The 25,523-nt window shown below is 56.5% G+C and overlaps 1 protein-coding gene across 8 annotated transcripts in view; it reads left to right on the top strand.

Annotated features, from left to right (window-relative positions):
• The first annotated feature begins 949 nt into the window (after window positions 1–949).
• The window catches only part of ADGRL1 (adhesion G protein-coupled receptor L1), a 59,128-nt gene continuing 34,554 nt past the window's right edge, over window positions 950–25,523 (top strand). For 3 of the 8 annotated variants that reach the window (XM_055371964.2, XM_055371963.2, XM_055371962.2), the window contains exons 1-2: window positions 950–1,781; window positions 24,101–24,265. In XM_055371964.2, coding sequence (XP_055227939.1) covers window positions 24,196–24,265 — 70 coding nt within the window. In that variant the 5' untranslated portion in view covers window positions 950–1,781; window positions 24,101–24,195. The remainder of the gene's footprint in view (window positions 1,782–24,100; window positions 24,266–25,523) is intronic. The other 5 variants (XM_055371966.2, XM_055371965.2, XM_055371968.2 and 2 more) reach the window with 2 other exon arrangements.

Here is a 25,523-nt window from a genome sequence, read left to right as displayed (position 1 = left end):
TTCGAGGCGTTTACAGGTACAAACCTCCCCCTAACGCTTCCCTCCGCCCCTGCTGCCCGGTCAGCTCCAAGCCCCTGTCCCGGTGGCCCAGGATCTTCTGCTGAGGGTCTCATCCCGTCCTGCGCTCCAGTCCTGGCTTTGCGTGCCTCCCTCGCCTTTTATTGTAGGTCTGGTCTCCCAGGGTAGCGGCCTCATCGCATTCCCTTCGCAGCGCCCCTGGATCCAGAAACCGCTTTTACCTGTCCGCTCCGGTGCAGCCAGCGCGCCGAATCCCTTCGTATCCGAGTCCAGCCCTCCTTTTGCCCCTCCCCCTTGCACGTCGCTGCCAGGAAGATGAGGGCAGCCCAAGTCGCCTCAGCCACTAAGCATCCCCCTTCCAGAACCACCCCCCCCTTGCGAACCCAGGTCCCGGGAGTTCCGGGCCGGGTCTTGCTTGTTTCCACTGCGTTAGGCCTGACGCATTACTCCGTCTCCCGAGAAAGAATCCGGCCCGAAATTTGCGTGCCCCGGGTGCATTTGGCCATGTCGCATCTACCCCCCCAACCCCCCGCTCCAACACCGTTCCTCCCATCTTTATCTAATCCAACTCGGGTTTTGCACAACCCTTCCAGATCTTCCCATTTGCGCCCTCCTTCCCCGGGCTCGGCGCCTTTCCTTTTACTTCACTGGAAAATCCGCTCCGGGTCTTCCTTACGCCTGTCTCCCTTCCCCCACTCCCCGCTCCAACGCGGGGCTCCAGCACGTCGCTTTCCCTCTCCCTGCTTTTCCAGGGAGGAGGCGAGAGGAGGCGAACGGAAGGAAAGTCCAGCCCGGGTTTTCGGGCCGGCTCCTGGGGCGCTCAAGGGGGTTGCGGCGGCCAGTCCCGGGCGGCGACTCCGGGCCGGGTTTTGCGCGCGCCCACCGCCCCCCTCCCGGAGCGGGTGCGCCGGGGAGCGGGGCGAGCAAGCGGCTTGTCATTGCTGGTGCCCGGCGCCGGCTCGGTCCGCGCGTCCTGCGGTGCCCACGGGCCCGGCCCGGCGCCCCCCCTCCGGCCGCACCGGGGGCGCGACGCCGCGGCACCCGCCTCCAGCCGCGCCGCCCCCCTCCGCCAGCTCTGCGCCGCCCGCCCCCAACCCGAGCTCCCCGCGGCCACTGCGGGGAGCCCGAGCCGTCGGCGCGGGAGCTGTCGGCGCTGCGGTGCCCCCGCCCCGCCGTCTGCCGAGGAGGCCCCGGCTGATGGGGCCGCGCGGGCCCCGGAGCGGCGCCGCCGGGCGGCGGGGGCCTGCAGGGGCGCCCCGGCTGCCCCGTTAACCCCTCGTCCACTGCCGCCGTCGGAGGGGGCTGGGAAGTCGCCTGGGCGCACACGTGCCGCCTCCGTCGGGGCCGCGGAGCTGCGGGGGAGATGCGGGCCGCTGCCGGCGCCGCCTCGGGGCGCTCCGCCTCGCCCCAGCCCCCGGCGCTCTGACGCCGCCCCCGCCCCACCGCCTTCCTCCCCGGGAGGGGCGCAGACCCGATCGCCCCCAGTCCCGAGCCTCCGCCGCCGCGAGGGGGCCGCCTTTGGATCCGTGTAATCCGCCTCTTTTTTTTTTTCTTTTCTTTTCTTTTTTTTTTTTTTTTCTAATTTTTGGTCGGCGGCGGTGCTGGGCCAGGGGAAGGAAGGGACACGGAGGCCGCCCTCGCCCCGCTACCTCCTACCCGCTTCCCCCTAGCCCCGGCTCCGGGAGATGTGCCGGGCGGGGGGCCCGGGTTCGCCGAGCCGCAGGAGAGACACGCTGGGCCGACCCCAGAGAGGCGCTGGACAGGTGAGTGTCTGCGGGCCCAGGGCGAGGGGCGAAGCCGCACCTGGGCCAGGTGTGCGGGGCGCGCGGAAGAGGGGAGGCGGGAAGGATGGGAGGCCGGGGCCTGTCCTGGCCGCGAGGGGGGAGGGGACACTGGAGCCGTGCGGGGCACCGCACCTGAGCGGGAGGGGCGTCGGGGGCAGCCCGCACCTCACCCCCACTGGCGAGGGGCCCGGGAGGGGCGGCCCCCACGGAGCGCCCGGGGCGCGGGGGTGCGGACGGGCGACCGCAGGGTGCCTGGCGGGGGGAGGGGACCGCGAGTGTGCCCGCGCGTGGCTGCGTGTGCCCGCGCGCGCGCCAGCCTTTGTGGGGAAGCGGCGCGGCGGTGCCTGCGTGTCCCCGGTGCGTGTGCGCGCGGGTGCTTGGCGCCCTGTTTGTGTAGGTGTCTGGGTGTGAGCGGAGGGGGTGCGTGTGCGCGCCGCGCGCCGGCCCCGGGCCCCAGAGGAGCCGTGTCGGGGGCTGGCACCACAGGATGCTGGGCGAGGGGGTTGTTTTTCTCTGGGAGGCAGTGGCGCGGGGGATGGGGAGGGGTCCGTCTGGGTGTCCAGCCGGCCGCAGTCCGGGGGGCGCCGATGTCAGGAGGAGGGGGTGCAGCCAAGGCAGCACCTTCTCTCCGTGGTGCCGGGTTAAAGAACGGGAGGCCGGCAGGTTTGATCCACTCGGATTATTCGTGCTTTGAGGACAGCTCCCCACCCCCACCCCAGGTGCGCATTGGATTGAGCTACGAGGGTTTGGTTGTCATCCTCCCATCTGACGGTCCTGGGACCCGAGTCCAGGCCTGAAGTGGTGGGGTGGGGGGGTGCTGTGTTTGCTCCAGCCGTGTCCAGAAAATGCCCTCCCAGGTATCTCTCCAGTGCACCCCCGGCCCCCATCTGAAGACAGCCGCTGGCTACACACACCCCTGTCCCTACACTTCCAGTCCGGGTCCTCACACTGCCCCATCCCTGGCCAACACCTCACTGTACCTGCCTGGACCCTTTCTTGCTGTTCCAACTCCCATCCACCCCCAGCCATGCCAGCTGCGTGGGTGTTTCTGTATCCCAGTTCCAGGCAGGGCCCCCCCTTCCGCCTGGCTTCCACCGGACTCAGAGCTGGGGTCTGTCTTCCCACATCCCACATCCCAACATGTGTGCCTGGGGGCAGGAGGGGGAGGGGTTCAAAATGGCTGCCAAGATGGCTGGCTCGCTCTCTCTCTGTCTCTCTCTCCTTCTCTCTCTCTCTCACTCTCTCTGTCTTTCTCTATCTCTCTCTCTCTCTTTCTCTCTTCCCCTCTCTGCTTGACCGGCTCCCTTATCCTGGTAGGGGGTCACTGCTTAGAGGAGGTTGGACCCAGTGGGGCACACCTGAGGGTGAATGTCTATTCCGGGCCGTTGACCTCCATGCTGTTTGGGGACAGACCATTGGTTTCTCCTTCTCTCTCCAACACCCCAAGGGCTGGCATGAGTCTAACCTGACCCCAGACCCCACTCCTTCACCCTGGCTCACAGCCTGAAAGCTCCGTGCCCTCCACCTGCTCTCCAGGGCCTGGCCCCCTGAATTGATCAACCCCACGGAGGGTCCACACCCCTCATTCTCTTCTCCAGGCTGCCCCACGGCCCGGGGGCAGGGGACTCTGCGTGGGCCCCTGTCAGTCCCCAGCTTTGGGGGGCAGGTGACTTCTCCTTCCTCCCTGCTCCCCTGCCACTAATGCCAAATTTATTACTTAAAAGTAGGATGAAAACAGGGAGAATAAGAGAACGATTACAACCTTCATTATCATATCGAGAAAATTATCCGTGATTTTCCTAACTAGCAATTTGTCTGCCATGCCGTTCAGAACTGACTTGCCCATTAATTACAGAGATGAAAAATCATCTGGAATTCGGAAAAGGGAACTAATTCCATGGCTGGCAGCGATCGCACCCGTGCACGGAGCCACATACGTGTGCAACATACGTGTGCGCTCACATGTGGGTCCCGGCCCTCCTGCTGGTCTTGCCACCATCTTCCTACCCAGCTTGGTGACCTCCCTCATGGCCCCGCTCGGTCCACCCCATGTGTGTGTGGCATCTGCCCTGGGACACCCCTGCAGGCCCTCTTTCTCTCCAAGGGGCGCCCATCTCAATCCCCACTTCTGGGAGGCTTGCGTACCCCGTGATCACCCACGCTGATTCCTGCTCTTGGGGGTGTAGCTGGCGCCCAGGCTTGGGGAGGATGGGGAGCTGGGGACCAGCACACCTGGGCTGTGGAGCCTGCAGGGAGGGGGTGGAAGGGGGGGACTCGAAGCCCAGCTTCTATTCCCAGCCTGCCCAGGGGAGCCCTTTCTCCTGGGGGGCCTGGGAGGACCCTGTGGGCACGTTGGGGAGGAGCCTACAGGCGCCTCAGCTGCACGGGAGTGTGTTTGCATCCAGCAGTTTGGGCTCCTGGCCGGTGGCGTCTCCACCTGCATGTGAGGCTGTGTGACGCTTGCATCTCGGGGCGTCTGCGTCCTCCCTGCCCTGCCAGGCTGGTGGCAGAGCATGTGTTGCTTCAGCCCCAGCGCAGGCATCTCGGTGGGGAGGGTGGCAGCGGGTGCCCCTCAAGAGGAACGGGAGGAGTGGGAGCACTGCCATCCCCGCCAGAGCATCGTCTTTGCCCTCCACCCCCTCCTTCCTCCCTGGCGAGACGTGGCCAAGGACACACAAGGCTCTGGTTTCTGTGTGGGTTCCTCTCACGGATCTGATTTCCAGATGCCAGACACTTCCCCTCCTCCAGCCCCTCCGTGGGGAGGCAGGGGGAGGGGCTCCCGAGGCGGGGGTTCCCTGGGTCTGAAATCCTGACCCCAGTGACCCTGAAGGTGCCGTGGCAAGACAGACAGCTCCTCCCAGGCTGGGTTTGGGGCAAAGTGGTTGCTATTGGGCACCCTGATGGAAGGGGAGAGACGGGTCCTGGAGTGAGGTGGGAGGCCAAGTAGAAACATGGAGGGGGTCCCGGTGTCCCCAGAATCCAGATGTCTGTCTGTCTGTCTGCACCTGTGCATAGGTGTCCTCTGCCTGTGTGGCCTGGATGGTGATCTAGCCAAGGGTGCATGTGGCCACGTGACCATCAGGCTCATCCGGTGTTCATAAGGGTCCCTCCTGTGCTGGTGTTTGTGTTTTGCAGAGGGGTTGGTCATGCTGGGGGAGGCAGGGCTGCAAGAAGGAGTAGCTGTCTGTGTGCACACATGGGGCTGTCTGCATCTTTTGTGCACCTGCAGTTGTGTGCTCAGGACTTCTTGGAGCAAGGCTGGGTGCACCTTGTCGTGCAATCTGCACACACTTGCCTCCCCACCCAGCACCATGCAGGGGGCGCCATGGGGGGTGGTGGCCACGTCCTGTCCTCATGGAGCTCACACTCTAGCAACACATATGGGGTTTCCATCAAAGCTCTCCTATCAGCTGGGCGTGGTGGCTCATACCTGTAATCCCAGCACTTTGGGAGGCTGAGGCGGGTGGATCACCTGAGGTCAGGAGCTCGAGACCAGCCTGGCCAACATGGTGAAACCCCATCTCTACTACAAGTACAGAAATTAGCCAGGCGTGGTGGTGTGCACCTGTAGTCCCAGCTACCAGGGAGGCTGAGGCGGGAGGATTGCTTGAATCCAGGAGGCGGAGGTTGCAGCGAGCCGAGATTGTGCCACTGCACTCCAGCGTGGGCGACAGAGCGAGACTCATTCTCAAAAAAAAAAAAAAAACCCAAAACAAAAAAGCAAAACTCTCCTGTCATGCGAGTTGGGGAAGAAGGCATGTGTCTCCTTTTCGAGGGTAGCCCCAAACTCTGACTGCAGTAGCCCACAGGCTTGGACTGTCCTGGGGTCTGGCCCTTCATGGTCTTTCTGGGCCATCTCCTCCCTCCTCGTTGCTCCTCCAGTGTGCTAAGTGTGATCCTACCCCGGGGCGTTTGCACTGGCTGTTCTGCCACCTAGGACCCTTCCCCAGATATTTTCGAGGCTTTTTCTCCCCCACCCTCTTGAAATATCACCTCCCCAGTAACGTTTACTCCCAGGCACCTTCTGCAAAGTCTCAGCTTCCCACACCCCTCCTGATGTTCAGTACAGCGGACAGCTTTTCACATAGTCTGTAATTTCCTGGTGTTCTGCGCTTGTTTGTTTACTGTCTGTGTCTGTGAGGAGGATCCAAGCGCGCGAGGATGTTGTGATTTGCTTTGCTTTGGGAATCCCAGGTGTCAACAGTCATCACTGGCCCACAGTGTGCGTTCAAGAAGTCTTACCTGACCCAGGTGTGGTGACTCACACCTGTAAACCCAGAATGTTGGGAAGCCGAGGTGGGAGGATTGCTTGAGGACAAGAATTTGAGATCAGCCTGGGCAACATAGCAAGACTCGTTTCTAAAAATTTTTTTTTAATAGTTGGGCATTGTGAATATGCACCTGTAGTCTCAGCTGCTCAGGAGGCTGAGGTGGGAGGATTGCTTGAGCCCAGAAGTTTGAGGCTGCAGTGAGCTATGATTGCACAAGTGCACTCCAGCCTGGGCGATGAAGCAGGATCCTGACTCTTAAAAAAAAAAAAAAAAAAAGCCCCTGCCTTCACTGTCTCCTGTTCCAAAATTTGGGGGGAGATAAAAATTCAATAAATAGATGCCCAGGCCAAAAATAACCTTGCCCACACCCCGCAAAAAAAAACAACAACAACAAAAAAAAAAAACTCAGAATAGCCAGTGCCCCTCCCTCAGAGGCTAAAAATACCCTGCAGGTTGCAAATGATCAGGTCAGGAAACCAGGTGGATTCTCCTTCCTATCCCTTGAGGAGGTGAGGGGTCCGGGGCTGGCTTTCCCAGACAGGATTTCCCAGACGATTTCCATTACTCCTGACTTCGGCACTGCATCATTCTCTGTGGGAGGCTGTCCTCTGTACTATAGGATGCTCAGAGGCCACCCTAGCCTCTTCCCGATGGATGTCAGTGACACCTCCAGCCCCACAGTTGTAACACCTCAGGAAGTCTCCAGACATTGCTAAACATACTGGGATCAGGGGCAGAATTGTCCTGGGTTGGCAGTGATGGCTGTAGAGTAGAGGTTGCCAGTGGGAAAAGGTGGCCCACGCCTGTAATCCCTGCACTTTGGGAGGCTGAGGCAGGAGGATCACTTGAGTCCAGGAGTTCAAGACCAGCCTGGGCGACAAAGCGAGACCCCCTTCTTTACAGAATACAAAATTTAAAAATTAGTTGGGCATGGTGCCGCACGCCTGTCGTCCCAGCTACCCGGGAGGCTGAGGCAGGAGGATCACTTGAGCTGGGAGGTCAAGGCTGCAGTGAGCTGTGATCGCGCCGCTGCATTCCAGCCTGGGCAACAGAGCAAGACCCTGTCTCAAAAAAATTTATACGTAAATAAAATAGAGTAGAGGTTGGCTGACTTTTCTGTAGAAAGCCCGATGGTAAATCCTGCAAGCTTTGCGGGCCGCAGACGGGTTCTGTGGCCTGTTCTCTTTTCTCTTCTTCTCTTCAGTCCTTTAAAAATGTAAACACCATTCTTAGCTCACCAGCTGTACAAAGGCAGGCGGGGGCCTGACCACGGTTGGCCGACCCTGCCCCAGAACGCCCCCTAGTGGCTTCTGGGAGTGAAGGCTGGGCAGAGGGGCGGCCCCATTTGGGGAGCAGTTGTGTGTTTAAAGTACAAGGCGAGTCCTGCACAGTCTGTTCCCAGCACCTCCCTGCTCTCACCTCCTCCCACTCTCCTCACCAGCTCACAACCCGCTTCCTCGATGCAGCTGCCACCGTTATTCAAACATACAGCACGGTCCAGCCCCAGGGCCTTTGCACGGGATGTGACCCTGCCTAGGATGCTCTTCTAACTCTCCTGAACTGAACACCTGCGTGCTCCTCCCTCAAATTCACAGGGGTTTGCTAAAATGTCATCTTCTCCAGGGGAGATGACCTTTCCTGATCATCCTGTTGAAAATTGCAACAGCCGGGCACAGTGGCTCATGCCTGTAATCCCAGCACTTTGGAAGGCCGAGGTGGGTGGATCACCTGAGATCAGGAGATCGAGACCAGCCTGACCAACATGGTGAAACCCTGTCTCTACTAAAAATACAAAAATTAGCTGGGTGTGGTGGTGAGTGCCTGTAGTCCCAGCTAATCAGGAGTCTGAGTCAGGAGAATCGCTTGAACCTGGGAGGCAGAGGTTGCAGTGAGCCAAGATCACGCCATTGCACTCCAGCCTGGATGACAGAGCAAGACTCTGTCTCAAATAAATAAATAAATAAAATAAAATAAAATAAAATTGCAACAGCTGGGCACAGTAGCTCATGCCTGTAATCCCAGCACTTTGGGAGGATGAGGCGGGAGGATCGCTTGAGTTTGAGACCAGCCTGGGAAACATAATGAGGCCCCCATTTCTACAAAAAAATTAAAAATTAGCTGGGCACGGTGGCACACGCCCTGTGGTCCCAGCTACTTGGGAGACCGAGGCAGGAGGATCCCTTGAGCTCAGAGGCTGTGGTGAGCTATGATCCCACCACTGCACTCCAACCTGGGCAACAGAGTGAGACCCTGTCTCTAAAAATACGATTAAAAAAAAAACACACACACTCCCAAACCCACACACGCTCATAGCCACTTTTCCTGGCTTTATCTTCTTTCACAACACTGGTACGCTATAGAATCGACTTTTTTGTACCCAGCCCCTCAGTGTCTGGCACATAGAAGATGCTCCAAAAAAGATGTGTGGAATTGCCGAAAATTATTTCTAACCCCCACAGCCACCCTGGGAGGCTCTCGTTCCCCAGCTCCCCCGTGGAGAGACAGAATTGAGAGGAGTGACGTGGGTGTCCTGTCGTGCTGACATGACGGCGCACAGCCTGGATTTGAACCTGCAACTTACGGGCGCTATGCCCGGGGCCTCTTCTCTCCTGCCCTGCTAGGCACCATGCCCCCGTCTCCTGGTCTTACCCTGCCCCTTAACTGCCAGCATCTGATGAGGCAGGGGGATCCCGCCTCTGTGCCCTCTGCTCGGGCCCTAGCTTCTAGAACTCTTTTCAGCTCTGCTCTGCTGAGCTCAGAGTGCAAAGCTTGGGGCTGGACAGTGAACACTTTGGAGTGGAAACAGACCACAGGCCACTGTGGTGTGGACCTGCCATGATGGTGAGCGCAGCAGAGGTGCAAGTCAGGGAAGGCTTCCTGGAGGAGGGGGCTTCCCAGCTGCAACCTGGAGGGGGAGGAGGGGTATGGTGGAGGGGAAGGAGCATCTGTGAGAGAGAGGGGCTGCCCTGAGGTCAGACAGAAGATGGTGGCTCAAAGGGGAGGAAGGAGAAATGTTTCACAACTGCATATGGAGAGAAGCTGGAGGCTGCTGGCTGGCCTTGTGACCATGGGGATGCCAGGGCCTGTGGCAGGGGTGGGGGTAGAGGTAGGGGGTTTGCGTCAGGATCCAGATGGCAGGGTGAGAATGTTTAGCATGAGCTCCCTCTAGCTGCTACATGGGAGAGAGCCGTAGTTGGCAGGAAGGGAGGCCAGGAGGCCAGAAGGGAGGCCAGGAGGCAACCAGCAAGGTGGGGGCCAGAAGCAGCCAGCGCTTGGTGGAAGCTTCAGGTTTCTGGCTTTGACAGCCCTGTGCACAAAAGGCAAGGGACAGATGAGGTAGAGAGTACCCTCCACTCCCAGCAACCTTCCCCACACACAGTCTGATCTCCACCTCTGCGGCCAGAGGACACCTGTGAACACCCGAGCCAGATCCCATCCCTCTGTTCAGGATTCCCAATGGCTCCCACCTCTCTAGAAAGCCAAAGTCCTCCCTGAGGTCCACAAGGCCCTGTATGGCCTCTGTGACCCCCCTCCCCAGCCGCCCTCACCTCCTTCCACTCTTCCCCTTGCTTGCAGGGCCCCAGCCACATCTCAGCACATTCCTACCCCAGGACCTTTGCACGTGCTGTTCCCTCTGCCCAGAATGCTCTTTCCATAGGTACCTAGATGGCTCTCCTCCTCAAGACCTCTGCCGAAATGTCACTTTTTAGGGGAGGCATTTCCTGGCCACCCTGTCTACAGTTGCGCCTACACGTATACCCCCTGTCAAGCACACCTTCCTCCATTGCACTTGTGACCAGTTGGGAACTCGGTAAACATCCACTGAATAGATGATCTGCTTTTTGGGTCTATTTCATCTTCGTTCATTAAACAAATGAACAAGCATCCACTCCTTGCTCAGGGCTGGGTATGCAACAAGAGCCAGCCCAACCCACAATGGTACTTTCCCCTCAGAGTCCCTCGATGGTGGGGAAGACAGATATTTAACAGCTGAGCCCAAGTCCAGTTAGGGGAGCAAAACACAGAGACCCTGTGTGCTGTGAGAGTGGATATGAGAGATACAAATGCTGTCCTCTGGGCAGAGCCCTTTGGAGGGAGAGCAGAATAAGGAACTGTGTGTGAGAGAGAGACAGACGCTGAGTAGAAGTGATGGGAAGGTGGCAGGACAGCAGGGCCTGAGGTGCCATGTTAGAGCATCACAGGCAATAGGGAGCCATGGAGGGTTGTAGGCAGGGAGGGGTGTAATTGGATTTCCATTTTGCAAAGATCGTTCTGGCCTCAGGGTAGAGACTGGATGGGACGGGGTGGCAGAAGGATGGGGAGAAGAGGGAGAAGGTGTCGGGGGCGGGGGCAGGGAATTTTTTGAACGACCCCTACCCCTCTGCAGTCCAGTGCTGCTTGGTGGCTGGGGTGACCTTTATTTTATTTTATTTTATTTTATTTTATTTTATTTTATTTAGAGACGGAGTCTTGTTTTGTCACCCAGGCTGGAGTGCAGTGGCATGATCATAGCTCACTGCAGCCTTGACTTTTTGGGCTTGAATGACCCTGCTGCCTCAGCCTCCCGAGTAGCCAGGACCACAGGTGTGTGCCACCATGCCCAGCTAATTTTTAAATTTTTGTAGAGACAGGATCTCACTGTGTTGCCCAGGCTGGTCTCAAACTCCTGGCCACAAGCAATTCTGCATTGGTCTCCCAAAGTGCTAGGATTACAGGCATGAGCCACTGTGCCCAGCTCCAGGGTGACCTTAAAAAGTTCTTCATTGAACAGTTATATTTCAGCTTCCTGCTTGTGCCAGGCGCTGTGCTGAGTGTAGTATGCAAACCCCACCCTGCAGAGCCAGCATCTAGTAGCAGAGAGTTCATAAGCAAATAAAATGCATGGCGTGCTGGTGATAGGTATGGAGAAATCAAGTCAGGACATGGTGTAGGAGTGCGGGGGCCAGCAGGACCTTGCTGAACTAGTGATGTTTGAGGAAAGACCAAAAGGAAGATGCAGGAGGAGCTGTGAGGGGATCTGGGGAAGAGAGAAACAGCCCGTGAAGAGGCCCTAAGGCAGAACAGTGCCTGGTGTTTCACATTGTACAGGGCCTGTTTGTTTTTTGTTTTTGAGATGGGGTCTTGTGCTCTGTTGCCCAAGCTAGAGTGCAGTGGCATAATCTCAGCTCACTGCAACCTCCACCACCCGGGCTCAAGAGATCCTCCCACCTAAGCCTCCCGAGGAGCTGGGACCACAGGAGTGTGCCACTATGCCTGGCTAACTTTTTGTATTTTTGGCAGAGACAGGGTTTCACTATGTTGCCCAGGCTGGTCTGGAACTTCTGAGCCCAAGCAATCAGCCCTCTTCAGCCTCCCGAAGTGCTGGGATTACAGGTGTGCGCCACCACATCCCGCCCAGTGCAGAGCCTTTGTATGATACAGACTTTGGCTTTTGGTCGAGTGAGGTGGGAGCCACGGAGGGTTCTGAGCAGAGGAGGGAAGCGGCTGACTTAGATGCTCACAAGCGCCCTCTGGTGGCCATGGGGGAAACATACTGTAGACAGTTTCATTTTGCAAAGATTGTTCTCGCCTCGGGGTAGAGATTGGATGGGACAGGGGTGGCAGACAGATAGGGAGACGAGGTGTAGACAGTGAGGTGGGGAAGTGGGGTCCAGCCAGGAGATGATGGGGCTGGACCAGAGAAGCTGAGGAGTGGCGAGAGGTGAGTGGACTCTGAAGGAGTAGCCACAGGACCTGACGGGGCTGGATGTGATGTGAGGGGAGAGGGATCCAGGATGACTGTCCGGTTCCTGAGCACCTGGAGGGACTGGGCTGCCATCCACTGAGCTGGAGGATGGGGCAGGGACTGGAGATGCCGCGAGAACCCTGCCCTGCCCGAGGACCATGTACCTGGGCCCTCTCTGGGCACGTGCTCTGTCTCTGCGAGGTAGGTCTGTTAGTCCCTGAGCAGCAATGGGGAAATAGGTTCAGAGAGGCCAAGTGCTTGCTCTGAAGCTACACAGCAGATTGAAATTCAGGGGCTTCGACTCTCAGCTGGTCCTTCATAGTCACCCCGGGGCCTGCAGTTTCCTTATGGACCTGCCGGATGCCTGAGGGCTTCCTGAAGGAGGCGGGCTCATGGGCGGCTGGGTTTGGGGAGTGGGCAGGAGGCAGAAGATGCAGCCAGAGGGCTGTGTGTGGAGGGACCAGCTGCTGCCAGGAAGGGAGGAGACCATGAAGGGGGCCCAGATCCCCACCTTGGTTCCCCACCCTCCCCCCCCACCCAAGGCACTCAGACTCCCACCCACTCGAGCACGCAGAGGGTTGCCATGGCAACTGCAGGCTAGGGCAGGCTAGAGGCGCCCCCTCTCCCCCAGCAGCCGCTTCTCCTCCTGTTGCTCTCCCCATCCCCATCACAGGGCACCCGAGGACAGAGTCTGGGCCTCAGTGGCCCACCCTGCCGCACCGACCCTTGACTTGAGACAGACGTAGGGCTTAGATGCGAACATCCAGGCAGGTGTGCAGCCCCGTTTCCCATGGGTGAAATAGGGTTACCTATGGCTGGGTGCAGTGGATTCCTGGGTACACCTGTAATCCCAGCACTTTGGGAGGCTGAGGCGGGAGGATCGCTTGAGCCCAAGAATTCAAGACCAGCCTGGGCAACATGGTGAAACCTCATCTCTACAAAAAACACAAAAATTAGCCGGGCGTGGTTTTGTGTGCCTGTAGTCCCAGCTACTCGGGAGGCTGAGCTGGGAGGATCACTTGAGCCTGGGAGGATGAGGCTCCAGTGAGCTGAGAGTGCACCATTGCACTCCAGCCTGGGCAACAGAGCAAGACCCTGTTGTCTCAAAGGAAAAAAAAAAAGAGAGAGAGAGAAGAAAGAAGGAAAGAAAAAAGAAAGACAAATAAGGTGACCAGAGACTACTGAGGTGCAAGGTGGGGACGGACACAGGTGTGGGCTCACCTGGCTTCCCAGGTGTAGAACGTCCAGGCGTGACCAGCTCTGACGTTGCATAGACACTCAAATACAGTGTGGGCCCGGGGGTGGGGGCTCTTCTGGCCCCCCAGGATCCCCCCACAGCTCACCAAGCCCAACCTGGGGAGCCAGCCCTCCCTGGGTTCAAGCCCCCTTACCGGTTGAGTGTCCCTGGGTATATCTCTTCAGTGACAGGACCTCACTTTCCTCCTCTGTAAACTGTGGGTACAAGCATCTCTCCTTCCTAAATGGTTATTAGGATTACATGAGCTACACGTGGAAGCTGCTCGGGCTGGGACTTGGAGCTGTCCGTCACTGTCCCAGGCATCTCAGGTGGTTCCTTGCTGGAGAGCCCAGCTAGATGCTCACCCTGTCGTTTGCTGTTTCCTGTAAATGGTTTCTTTAAAGTTCTGTGGCTCAGGCCCTTGCCCCCATCTCTGCCTCCCTCCTCACTCTCTGTGTGTCCTGACTCCCTATATGAATTTCCTAGGCTCCCACAACAAATTACCACAGACGGGACAGCTTTAGCAACAGAGACTTTATTGGTTTTTTCGTTTATGTTTCAGAGATGAGGTCTTGCTCTATTGCCCAGGCTGAAGTGTACTGGTGTGATCACGGGTCACTGCAGCCTCAGCCTCCCGAGCAGCTGGGACTACAGGTGCATCCCATCATGCCCAGCTACTTTTTTATATTTGTTTATAGAGCTGGGGTCTCACTGTGTTGCCCAGGCTGGTCTCAAACTCCTGGGCTCAAGCAATTCTCCCGCCTTGGCCTCCCAAAGTGCTGGGATTACAGGCGTGAGCCACTGCAGCCAACAACAGAATTGTGTCGCCTCCCAGCTCTGGAGGTTGGAAGTCCAAGATCAAGGTGTTGTCAGGGTTGGTTCCTTCTGGGAGCCTTCAGGGAGAATCCGTTGCAGGCCTGTCTCCTGGCTTCTTTTGGTCATTAACTGGCAATCTTCCCTGGCTTCTAGAAGCATCACTGTGATCTCTGCCTCCATGGTCACATGGTCTTCTGTGCATGTCTGTGTCCAGGTTTCTCCTTTGTATAAGGGCATCAGTTGTTGGATTAGGGCCCACACTAATGACCTCATTTTAACTTGATTATCTCTGTAAGGACTCCAGATGTTCCCAACACAGTCACATTTGAGTTATCAGGAGTTGGGACTTCAACATATCTTTTGTATTTTTGACATGGGGTCCCACTCTCTTGCCCAGGCTAGAGTGCAGTGGTGCAATCAGAGCTCACTGCAGCCTCAACCTCCTGGGCTCAAGCAGCCCTCCCACCTCAGCCTTCCCAGTAGCTGGGACTATAGGCACGTGCCACCGTGCTCGGCTAATTTTTGTGTTTTTTGTGGAGATGGGGTCTCACTACGTTGCTCAGGCTGGTCTCAAACTCCAAGGCTCAAGCGATCCTCCCACCTTGGCCTCCCAAAGTACTGGGGTTGTAGGTGTGAGCCACTGTGCACTGTGCCCAGTCTGACTTTTTTTTTTTTTTTTTGGCAGTGGGGGCAGGGGGGCCATAATTCAATCCGAAACACCTCCCCCTCCAGAGGCCTCAGGGATGGTCAGGCCTGGGTCTCCCAGGGGACACCCACCACCTGCCAAGCTGAGGCTGGTTCCTGGGGGTGTCTGGAGCTTCCTAGAGGAGCCACTCTGGGGAGAGGGTGTCGTGCTCCTGGGGAACTCTGTCTGTACCCCTAAGGCAATGGCACCCTGCCCGTGGGGGTCAGGCGTGGCCCCCCAGGTCACAGGGCAGACGCCCCATCTCCAGCTATCCTCACTGCCGTCCTTAGTCACTCCCCTGTCTTCAGTAAGTTTTTGCTTGGGGACGCACTGTGTGTTCAGGGAACCAGGAGACAGGAGTCAGGGAAACCAAGTTCCAGCCTCAGGAGTTTCCATTCTTCTGGGAGTAGAGAGAAAATCTAGAAGGCTGGGCGCGGTGGCTCACGCCTGTAATCTCAGCACTTTGGGAGGCCGAGGCGGGTGGATCATCTGAAGTTGGGAGTTCGAGAGCAGCCTGACCAATATGGTGAAACCCCGTCTCTACTAAAAATACAAAACTTAGCCAGGTGTGGTGGCCTGTGACTGTAATCTCAGCTACTCAGGAGGCTGAGGCAGGAGAATCACTCGAGGTTCTTGAATCACTTGAGGCGGAGGTTGCAGTGAGCCAAGATCACGCCAATGCATTCCAGCCTGGGCGACAGAGCAAGACTCCGTCTCAAAACAAAACAAAGAAAAGGCCGGGAGCAGTGGCTCACGCCTGTAATCCCAACACTTTGGGAGACCAAGGCAGGTGGATCACCTGAGGTTGGGAGTTCAAGACCAGCCTGACCAACATGGCAAAACGTCGTCTCTACTAAAAATACAAAAATTAGGCAGGTGTGGTGGCGTGTGACTGTAATCCTAGCTACTCAGGAGGCTGAGGCAGGAGAATTGCTTGAACCTGGGAGGTGGAGGTTGCAGTGAGCTGAGATCGCGCCACCGCACTCCAGCCTGAGCGACAGAGTGAGACTCCATCTCAAAAAATAAATGAATAAAATAAAGGAACTCTAGGAGTGGTCAAGTAAAAGTATGGAGCAGGGATGGGATGGATGAGGTTATGGACTAAATTGTATCTTCCCACCTCCCTCCCAAATGCAGAGGTTGAAGCCCTGACTCCCAGCGTGAGTGTATTTGGAGGTAGGCCCTTGAGGGAGGTAATTAAGGTTAAATGAGATCTTAAGGGTGGGGCCCCCTACTCTGAGAGGACTGGTATCCCAATAAGAAGAGAGAGGCCGGGGCTTGTGGCTCATGCCTGTAATCCCAGCACTTTGGGAGGCCAAGGCAGGAGGATCGCTTGAGGCCAGGAGCTCAAGACCAGCCTGGGCGACATAGCGAGACCCCATCTCTACAAAAAAAATCGAAAAAGTAGTTGGGCACAGGAGCACGCACGTGTAGCCCCAGCTACTCAGGAGGCTGAGGCGGGAGGATCGCATGAGCCTGGGAGGTTGAGACTGCAATGAGCCGGGATTGTGCCACTGCACTCCAGCCTGAGCAAGAGAGCCAGACCTTGTCTCAGAAAAAAAAAAAAAAAAAAAAAAAAGAGAGACAGCAGGGATCTGTCTCCCTTTATGCATGTCTAGAGAAGAGGCCCTGTGAGGATATAGTGAGAAGGCGGAAGAGAATTTCCACAGAAACTGAATTCGCTAGCACCTTGATCTTGGCCTTCTGGCCTCCAGAACTAGGAGGAAGTAAATTTCTGCTGTGTAAGCCGCGCAGTCTATGGCACTTTGTTATGGCAGCCCGAGCTAATAGAGAAGGTGACAATGGGGACAAGGGATGCTTCACCCTGTCTGTGTGCCAGGAGCATCCCGAGTGTCTTGTGTGTGTGAATTTGTCCTGTTGCACAGCTGCCCTCTGAGGTATCCCCGTTTTACCAAGAAGAAAACAGACACAAGAGGTCACAGCATGGCGAGGGATGCACAGGCAGGCGGTGACTGCAGGGCACTGTGATACAGGGTGGCGGAGGCCCATGTCTGCGTCTCTGGGGAGGACACTTCTGAGTCTGAGGGACACAGATGGGGACAGGCTGAGGCTGCAGGGTGGGAACCCGCATGGCTGGAGGGAGACAAGGCGGGAGTCAGAGGTGTTGGAGGGGTTAAAGCAGAAGACCCGCCACTCAACATTGGCTTTTGTTTTTGTTTCTGTTTCTGTTTTGAGATGGAGTCTTGCTCTGTCGGCCAGGCTAGAGTCGGTGGCGTGATCTTGGCTCACCGCAACCTCTGCCTCCCAGGTTCAAGCAATTCTCCTACCTCAGCCTCCCGAGTAGCTGAGATTACAGGTCCCCGCCATCACACCTGGCTAATTTTTGTATTTTTAATAGAGATGGGGTTTCACCATGTTGGCCAGGCTGGTCTCGAACTCCTGACCTCAGGTGATCTGCCCTCCTCGGCCTCCCAAAGTGCTGGGATTACAGGCGTGAGCCACTGCGCCCGGCCAAGATTGTCTTTTAAAACACCCCTCTGGAATGGATGAACCTGGAGGACATTATGCTAAGTGAAATAAGCCAGACACAGAAAGACAAATAGTGCGTGACCTCACTTATCTGTGGAATCTAAAAAAGAATTGAACTCGTAGAAGCAGAGTAGAGCAGTGGTTATGGGGGTGAGGGCACAGGGGAAGGCGGGGGATGTAGGTCAAAGGGTACAAGCTTTCCGCTTTCAGATAAACACGTTTTAACCAGGCAGAATGGCTTGTGCCTGTAATCCCAGCACTTTGGGAGGCCAAGGCAGAGCATCGCTTGACGCCAGGAGTGCAAGGCCAGCCTGAACAACATAGCAAGACCCTGTGTCCACAAAAAAATTTAAAATCAGCCAAGCATGGTGGCACACACCTGTAATTCCAGCTACACGGAAGGCTGAGGTGGGAGGATCTCTTGAGCCCAGGAGTTCGAGGCTACAGTGAGCTTTGATGGTGCCACTGCACTCCAGCCTGGGCAACAGAGCAAGACCTCATCTCTAAAAGAAAAAAGTTCCAGAGACCTAAGGTACAGCATGGTGACTATAATTAATAATAGCAGGCCAGGTGTGGTGGCTCATACCTATAATCGTAGCACTTTGGGAGGCCGAGGCAGGCAGATTGCTTGAGCTCAAGAGTTTGAGACCAGCCTGGGCAACATGAGACTCCATCTCTACTAAAAATACAAAAATTAACCAGGCACGGTGGTGCCCACCTGTAGCCCCGGCCACTTAGGAGGCTGAGGCACGAGAATTGCTTGAACTGGGAGGGAGAAGTTGCAGTGAGCCAAGATGGCGCCACTGCACTCCAGCCTGGGTGACAGAGCGAGACTCCGTCTCAAAATAATAATAATTATTATAGCATACTGTTTTCTTGAAACTTGCTGAGGGATTAGACTCAAGTGGTCTCACCACACACACCAGAAAGGTATCTAGGTGAGGTGTTGGATGTGTTGTTAGTTAGCTTGTAGTAATCATTTCACAACACATAATGGATATTAGAATATCATGTAACCTTAAATAGATGTAATTTCTATTTGTCAATGATGCCTCAGTAAAGCTAGGGAGAAAATAAAAAGGATCCTTCTGTGCAACAGCCCACATGTCCATTACCAATGACTGGATAAAGAAAACGTGGTCCACCCATGCAGTGGAATACTACGCAGCCATAAAACGGAATGAAGCTCAGATCCAGGCTAGAACGTAGGTGAGCCTTGGAAATGTGGCGCTGAGTGAGAGAAGATGGACACAAAATAAGGCCAGGAATGGTGGCTCACAGCCGTAATCCCAGCACTTTACGAGGCCAAGATGGGCAGATCACTTGAGTCCAGGAGTTTGAGGCCAGCCTGGGCAACATGACAAAATCCTGCCTCTACAAAAAATACAAAAGTTAGCCAGGAGTTCATTTAGAGGAGTCATGTGACTATAGTCCCAGCTACTCAGGAGGCTGAGATGGGAGAATCACTTGAGCCTGGGAGGTGGAGGTTACAGTGAGCCGAGATTGGGCCACGGCACTCCAGCCTGGGCAACAGAGTGAGACCCCCATCTAACTGGGAAAAAAAAAAAAAAAAAAGGCCACATAGCCTGTGATTCCATTTGTATGAAATGTCTAGAATAGGTAAATCCATGGAGACAGAAAGTAGATTATAAGTTACCAGGGCTGGGCGACAAGGGGAGTGGGCATTATTGTTTAGTGGGTATGGAGTTTCTATTTGGGGTGATAAAAAAGTTTTGGAGGCTGGGCACGGTGGCTTATGCCTGTAATCCCAACACGTTGGGAGGCCGAGGCGGGTGGATCACTTGAGGTCAGGAGTTCCAGACTAGCCTGGCCAACATGGTGAAACCCCGTGTCTGCTTGTGGTGGTGGGCGCCTATAATCCCAGCTACTCAGGAGGATGAGGCAGGAGAATCGCTTGAACCCGGGAGGTGGAAGTTGCAGTGAGCCAAGATTGTGCCACTGCACTCCAGCCCCGGTGACAAAGTGAGACTCCATCTCAAAAAAAGAAAAAAAAGGAGGTGGTGCCTCTGGCTGCCAGGAGAGCCTGGACGTCGGAGGCAAAGGGGCCAGAGGGCACTTGGGGAGTGGCCAGGGCCCAGGACTAGAGGGGCAGATGCTGAAGACAGATGTGTGGACCAACACTGGGGTGTTCTGGAAGTATACACAGCCCAAAGACTTACTCTTGAACTGGATTTAGGGGTGAGAGAAAGAGGAGTCAAGGGTTTCAGCTCCTGGGGTTCTGGCTGGAGGGCCTGGGAGGATGGTGGCACCGTGCACTGATGTAAGGGCTTGTTTTGGTCTGGTTGGGCTGAAGGTGCCTTGGAGTTCCCGGTGGAAGTATACATGGCTCTGGGGGGCTCCACTCTGGAGTCTCAGCATTCTAGGGTGCAGCCTGGGAGGAAGAGAGGGACTGCCTCTTCCGTGGGTGTCTTTGTGCCCTGACTGGCAGCAGGCTGTGCACAGCACCCTCTGATGGGGCCTGTATTGGCCCAGCGTGTATGTGCACTGCTCTCCTTACCAGAACCCTGCAGAATAGCAGCGCAGAGGGAACCAGGGCCAGGGAGGTGAGGAGACCAGCTCAAGGTCACACAGGGCATGTATAAGGCAAAATTGGGATCTAGACCTATGTGGATTCGCTGCCCACACAACTTGGCATCGGGTGGCTTCCCTGCCACTTTTTCTTTTTTTTTTTTAATTAAGAGAGGGTCTTGCTCTGTTGCCCAGACTGGAGTGCAGTGGCAGGATCATAGCTTACTGCAGCCTTGCAAACTCCTGGGCTCAAGTGATCCACCCACCTTAGCCTCCCAAAGCACTGGGATCACAGGCACGAGTCACCGTACCAAGCCAGCCATTTTTACTCCCTCTAACCAGTTCCTCTGCTAGGATGCCTGTTGCAGTGGGAAAGAAAGCGCTTGGAGACCCTGGGAGGGGAGTACCCTCAGCTTGGGGACACTGCCTCCCCTGAACCTTTCTGTGGCTGGGCAGTTGGGGGAGAAATGAGGAAGTTGAAATAAGCCACTCCCCATTCCCAAGGTAACATGCTGTAAAATCATCTGAAAGTGACACCGGCCGTGTCTAGTCAGGGATGGGGGGGGAGATGCGGTTGGGGGCTGGTGGCGGCTGCGGGGGTAACACGCTGTAAAATCATCTGAAAGTGACACCGGCCGTGTCTAGTCAGGGATGTGGGGGGAGATGCGGTTGGGGGCTGGAGGTGGCTGGGGGGGGGATTTACTGAAGAAGCTGGGGCAGTGGAGAGGGAGCTGGTATCAGGAGTGGGCATGAGAGGGGAAGCGGGCAGAGAGCTACAGGGCTGGAGAGGGGGTGTTCAGGGCTGTCTTGCAGCTATTATCTTCCCATTTCCCACGTGAGGAGACTGGGGTCTGGACCAGGTGTCCTGCCCTGTGGCGATCTTTATTTATTGAGGGCCTGTGCCGATTTGTTTTATTTATTTATTTTTGAGGCAGTCTGGCTCTGTTGCCCAGGCTGGAGTGCAATGGCACAATCTCAGCTCACTGCAACCTCTACCTCTCGGGTTCAACCAATTCTCGTGCCTCAGCCTCCCGAGTAGCTGGGATTACAGGCACCCGCCACCACGCCCGGCTAATTTTTTGGTATTTTTAGTAGAGATGGGGTTTCACCATGTTGGCCAGGCTGGTCTCGAACTCCCGACCTCTGGTGATCCACCCGCCTCGGCTTCCCAAAGTGCTGGGATTACAGGCACGAGCCACCGTGCCCAGCCGTGTGCTGATTTGTAAGGGCCTCTCTCAAGAAGCTTGTGTTGATAAAAAGGTAATTTCAGGTGCTCACTTGAGAGCTGTGAATTAAAAACGGAAAAGGATGGCGGGTGAGGGCAGCAGGCGAGGACTGTTTTGTTTGCAGGGGGTCAGGTTAGGTCACTCTGCTGGGGTGACCTTGCAGCTGAGCCCTGAACAATGAGCAGCCGCAGCTGACATGCAGGGATCCTGCTTGGGGACTGGAACTGGAATGTTGAATGTTTCAGGAACAGGAGGGAGGACAGAACGGGGCTTGGAGAGCTTGGTGGCACCAGTTCACCCACAGCCTCTGGGCTCTAGTGAGGAACTGAGACCCCAGCAGAGACCAGGGGGTCAGTTAATGTTCGGATCAACATCATCATGTGGTCCCTTAGCTCTGAGTGAAGGGCGGATTGGGAGGTGGGCAAGGAGGCCAGGACAACATACAGGTGACACAGGATGGTGGCATGGGCCTGGGTGCTGTGCTTAGAGCCAGAAGTGGGCAGGTCACGAGATACTTCAGAGGCAGAGCCCACAGGACTTGCTGATGGCTTCTGTGAGGGGAATGACAGGGAAGGTGAGGAATAAGGCAGAGTCTTAGCTTTGGGATCTGAGATTCATTCAACAAATAATTAATTCATTGGCACGTGCCAGGCCTATTCTAAAAGTTGAGGATATGAAGACAACAGTGGTGATGGCCTCACGCAGTAATCCCAGCACTTTGGGATGTTGAGGCAGGAGGATCTCTTGAGGCCAGAAGTTCATGTTCAGCCTGGGCAACATAGCAAGACCTCATCTTTGCAAAATAAAATAAATTAGCTGGATGTGATGGTGCATACCTGTGGTCTCAGCTACTAGGGAGGCCGAGGCCGGAGGATCACTTGAGCCTGGGAGGTGGAGGCTGCAGTGAGCCATGATTTCACCACTGCACTCCAGCCTGAGTGACAGAGCAAGACCCTATCTCTAAAAAAATAAAAGTAAATAAAAGTTGGGGATACGGCCACCATGAGCAAAACAGTTCAATGATCCCTGCCCCATGAAGAGGACATTCTATACACCAGGTGAATAGTTCCATCTGAGCAGAGGCCTGAAGGAGCCAGCCATGTGGACAGTGGGTTGGCAGAAGCTACAGGTGGAGGAAGCGACAGGTGCAAAGGCCCTGGGGCAAGGCCTGCTGTGGTCCAGGAATAGCAGGAGTGGCTGGAGCAGAAATGGGGTCAGGGAGCTAACTGGGCCAATTACAAGGGTTTTGGTTTTCAGCAGGGAAATGGTAGTGGGGGCTCTGATGAGAGATTCCAGGCTGGACATAAGAGATTTGAAAGTGCTGGCTCAATGATGGTACTGAGAGCCCAGGACAGCCTGAGATGGGACAGGCGGGGATGACAGCTGGATATGACAGAGCAGGGGTTCCCACGCTGGAGGGCCTGCCTCAGAGAATGTGTGTTTCTGGCCAGCACAGTGGCTCACGCCTGTAATCCCAGCACTTTGGGAGACTGAGGTGGGAGGATCATTTGAGGCCAGGAGTTCAAGACCAGCTTGGGCAACATAGCGAGATCCTGTCTCTATAAGACATTTTAAAATTAGCTGGGCGTGGTGGCGAGAGCCTGTGGTCCCAGCTACTTGAAAGGCTGAAGTGGGAGCATCACTTGAACCCAGGATCTGGAGGTTGCAGTGAGCCGTCATCGTGCCACTGTACTCCAGCCTGGGCAACAGAGCAAGACCCTGTCTCTTAAAAAAAGAAAGAGAGAGAATGTGCGTTTCTACCAAGTTCCTGGCAAGGCTGATGCCAGTGTGCTGGGACCACACCTGGAGAACCAGGGTGTAGATAAAGCAAAGAGCTGAGGACAGACATTTGAGCGTGCAAGCCTGAGAGGATTTGGGGAGACTGAGGCGGGGAGAGAGGTGAGAAGGAGCAGCCATAAGGCAGGAAGAAACCAGTTAGAACCGAGCCCTGGACTGGGCACAGTGGCTCACTCCTGTAATCCCAAAGTTTTGGGGGGCCCAGGCAGGAAGATCCCTTTAGCCCAGGAGTTTGAGATCAGTCTGGGCAACATAGCGAGACCTCCTCTCTGCAGCAAATTTAAAAATTAGCTGGTGGTGCTGGGTGCGGTGGCTCACACCTGTAATCCCAGCATTTTGGGAGGCCGAGACGGGCGGATCACGAGGTCAGGAGATAGAGACCATCCTGGCTAACACGGTGAAACCCCATCTCAACTAAAAATACAAAAAATTAGCCAGGCATGTTGGCGGGTGCCTGTAGTCCCAGCTATTCGGGAGGCTGAGGCAGGAGAATGGCATGAACCCAGGAGGCGGAGCTTGCAGTGAGCTGAGTTTGCGCCACTGCACTCCAGCCTGGGGGACAGAGCACGACTCCGTCTCAGAAAAAAAAAATAAAAATAAATAAATAAATAAAATAAAAATTAGCTGGTGGTAGTGGTGCAAGCCTGTGATTTCAGCTACTTGGGAGGCTGAGGTGGGAGGATTCCTTGAGTCTGGGAGGTTGAGGCTGCAGTGAGCTGTGATTATATCATTGCACTCCAGCCTGGGCAACAGTGAGACCTGGTTTCTAAAATTTAAAAAAATAATAATAATGAAAAAAAAACTGAGCCGCTGTGCCTGGGGACAGAGCAGGTGGGGAGGATGGCAGGGGACAGCACACAATTCTCACCCCTCCCCCATCTCCCCTGGCCCCCCCAGAGGGGGAGGCAGTGTCCCCCTCCCACCCCGCCTGCCTGTCTCCAGCTTACCCTGAAGGTCCCCCAGAGAGGAAAGAGGGGACTTGGGCGTCCCTGGTTCCCGATCTGTGGCGCCAGCTGGATTCTAATTAGCCACCAGAGCTTGAGAGACAGGAAGCAGGGGGCTGGGGGCGGGGGCTTGGATTCCTGCCCAAGACGGGGAGGCTGCAAGTCGGGCTGCACGCCTGGGTCCCTCACTTGGGAGGACACTCATTACCTCCTTGCTCACGGTGAGGATGCGAGTAGGGGAGATGAGTGGGCAGGGTCAGGACAGGGGCATGGGGAAGAGGCTTCCAGAGGGTCCAAGGCCTGCCTGGGATCTCCCCATGAGCTGTCCCAGGAGGTTCCAGTGGGGAAGAGTTGGCAGTCTCTTTGCCCAGAGGTGCCCAGATGGGTGAGTCTGCCTGCTGGGTGTAAGGGTAGGGGGTGTGGTGTGAGCTGCAGACCCTGGAGGGGGCCCTACAGATAGGGCTGGCTCGAGGGACGTGCTGGACCTCAGCCTCTCAGAGCTACTCAGCCACCAGCAGGAGGAGAGGGGAGCGGCCTGGAGGCCCTATCCTCACCTCAGTCTCCCTGTCCTCCCCCAGGCTGGTGGTCCAGGCCGTGGTGCCTGCCAGGTGATGTGGGGCGAAGCCCCCCGCACAGGCCACTGAGAGCTCCGGACACGCACCCGGCTGCCACCATGGCCCGCCTAGCCGCAGTGCTCTGGAATCTGTGTGTCACCGCCGTCCTGGTCACCTCGGCCACCCAAGGTAGGTGCTGCTGGGGCCGGGGAGGGGCCGCGGCTCCCAAACCCTTCTGGGAGGGCAGATAAAATGTTGAAAACCCTCCTGATCACTCAGTAAAGAATTATAGCCCCCTGCCCTGCCCCAGACCTCAGCTGGAGCAGGCCAGTGGAAGACTCAGTGGTAACACACACCCCGGTGCCACCAAGAGGCCCCTGGACCATCCTCTTACTTCCAACAAGTCGGCTGGGCCAGGTTGGTAGGGGCCATCCCGCTGTGGCCCCTGGGACCAGGACAGGACTTCTTGGTGAGCCGATGCTCCTCTCTCTCTCTGTCTCTCGCTCTCTCTCTCTCTCTGTGATTACATCTTCGAGGCTCTCACTGGGAAGAAGGCTTAATTAAAGCATGCCCGCTGACGTTTATTTAAAAACAACTAATTACCCGGCTCGGCCCTATGCCGGCCCTAGGATCCTGCACACGCCACTATTAGTGCCCCAAGCCTGCCCGCCCACCCTCACCGATTACTCAATTACTGGCTCCGTGACCGGCCCAGGCCGGGGGCAAGGGCGGGATAAGGTGAGAGGCCAAGAGAAGAGGCCAGTGGGCCCGGCCCCTCACTCTGGGATGTGCCCCCTGCCCACCCTGACATCCCTGTATGAAGGGCATTGGCGGGTGACTCTGCTCCCTCTGGCCCTGCCCTCTGGAAAGCTCCAAAGGTTCAAGGGACACGGTTCAGCTGGGCCCCAGGGCCTTGGCACTGCCCCGCTGGCCAGCAACCTCACTCCTCTGCTGCTACGTTCTCTGCCCATCCAGGTCCTGCCCCATAGCCCCAGCTGGGCCGGGAGGGCTGCCTCCACCCCCAGACCCATCTGAGCCAGCCTTCCACCCCCGGCCCTCCCTCCCAAGCCCGGGAAGGCTAAAATTAGATGAGGAGGCAGATGGTGCTGGAGGAACACATGTGAAATGTTCCCCCTGCTGGGACTCAACTCACCCCAAAAAACCCCAAGGGCCTCCCTGCCATACCCCTAGGGTACCCACCCAGATCTCTGGAAAGGCTCGGCTCTGTCACCGTCCCGCACGAGTGCCCTCCCAAAACCTCGTACAGCAGGTGGTCACTTCCTTCACCTACAAGCAACGGTCCCCACATTGGGGCATCTGGGTCCCTGGCTGAATCCCCGCTGCCCTCCAGCACCCCGCAGGGCCTGGCTGGAACCAGCGTCACAGAAGGTGCTGCCCCGGCCAGCATGGACCCTGCCAGGCACCCTCTGTTGTGCAGACAAACCGC

This window comes from Gorilla gorilla, chromosome 20, assembly GCF_029281585.2.
Source record: "Gorilla gorilla gorilla isolate KB3781 chromosome 20, NHGRI_mGorGor1-v2.1_pri, whole genome shotgun sequence".
Taxonomy (NCBI): Eukaryota; Metazoa; Chordata; class Mammalia; order Primates; family Hominidae; genus Gorilla; species Gorilla gorilla.
The sequence above is the reverse complement of the archived record's forward strand: the minus strand, read 5'-3'. Positions and strand labels throughout refer to the sequence as shown.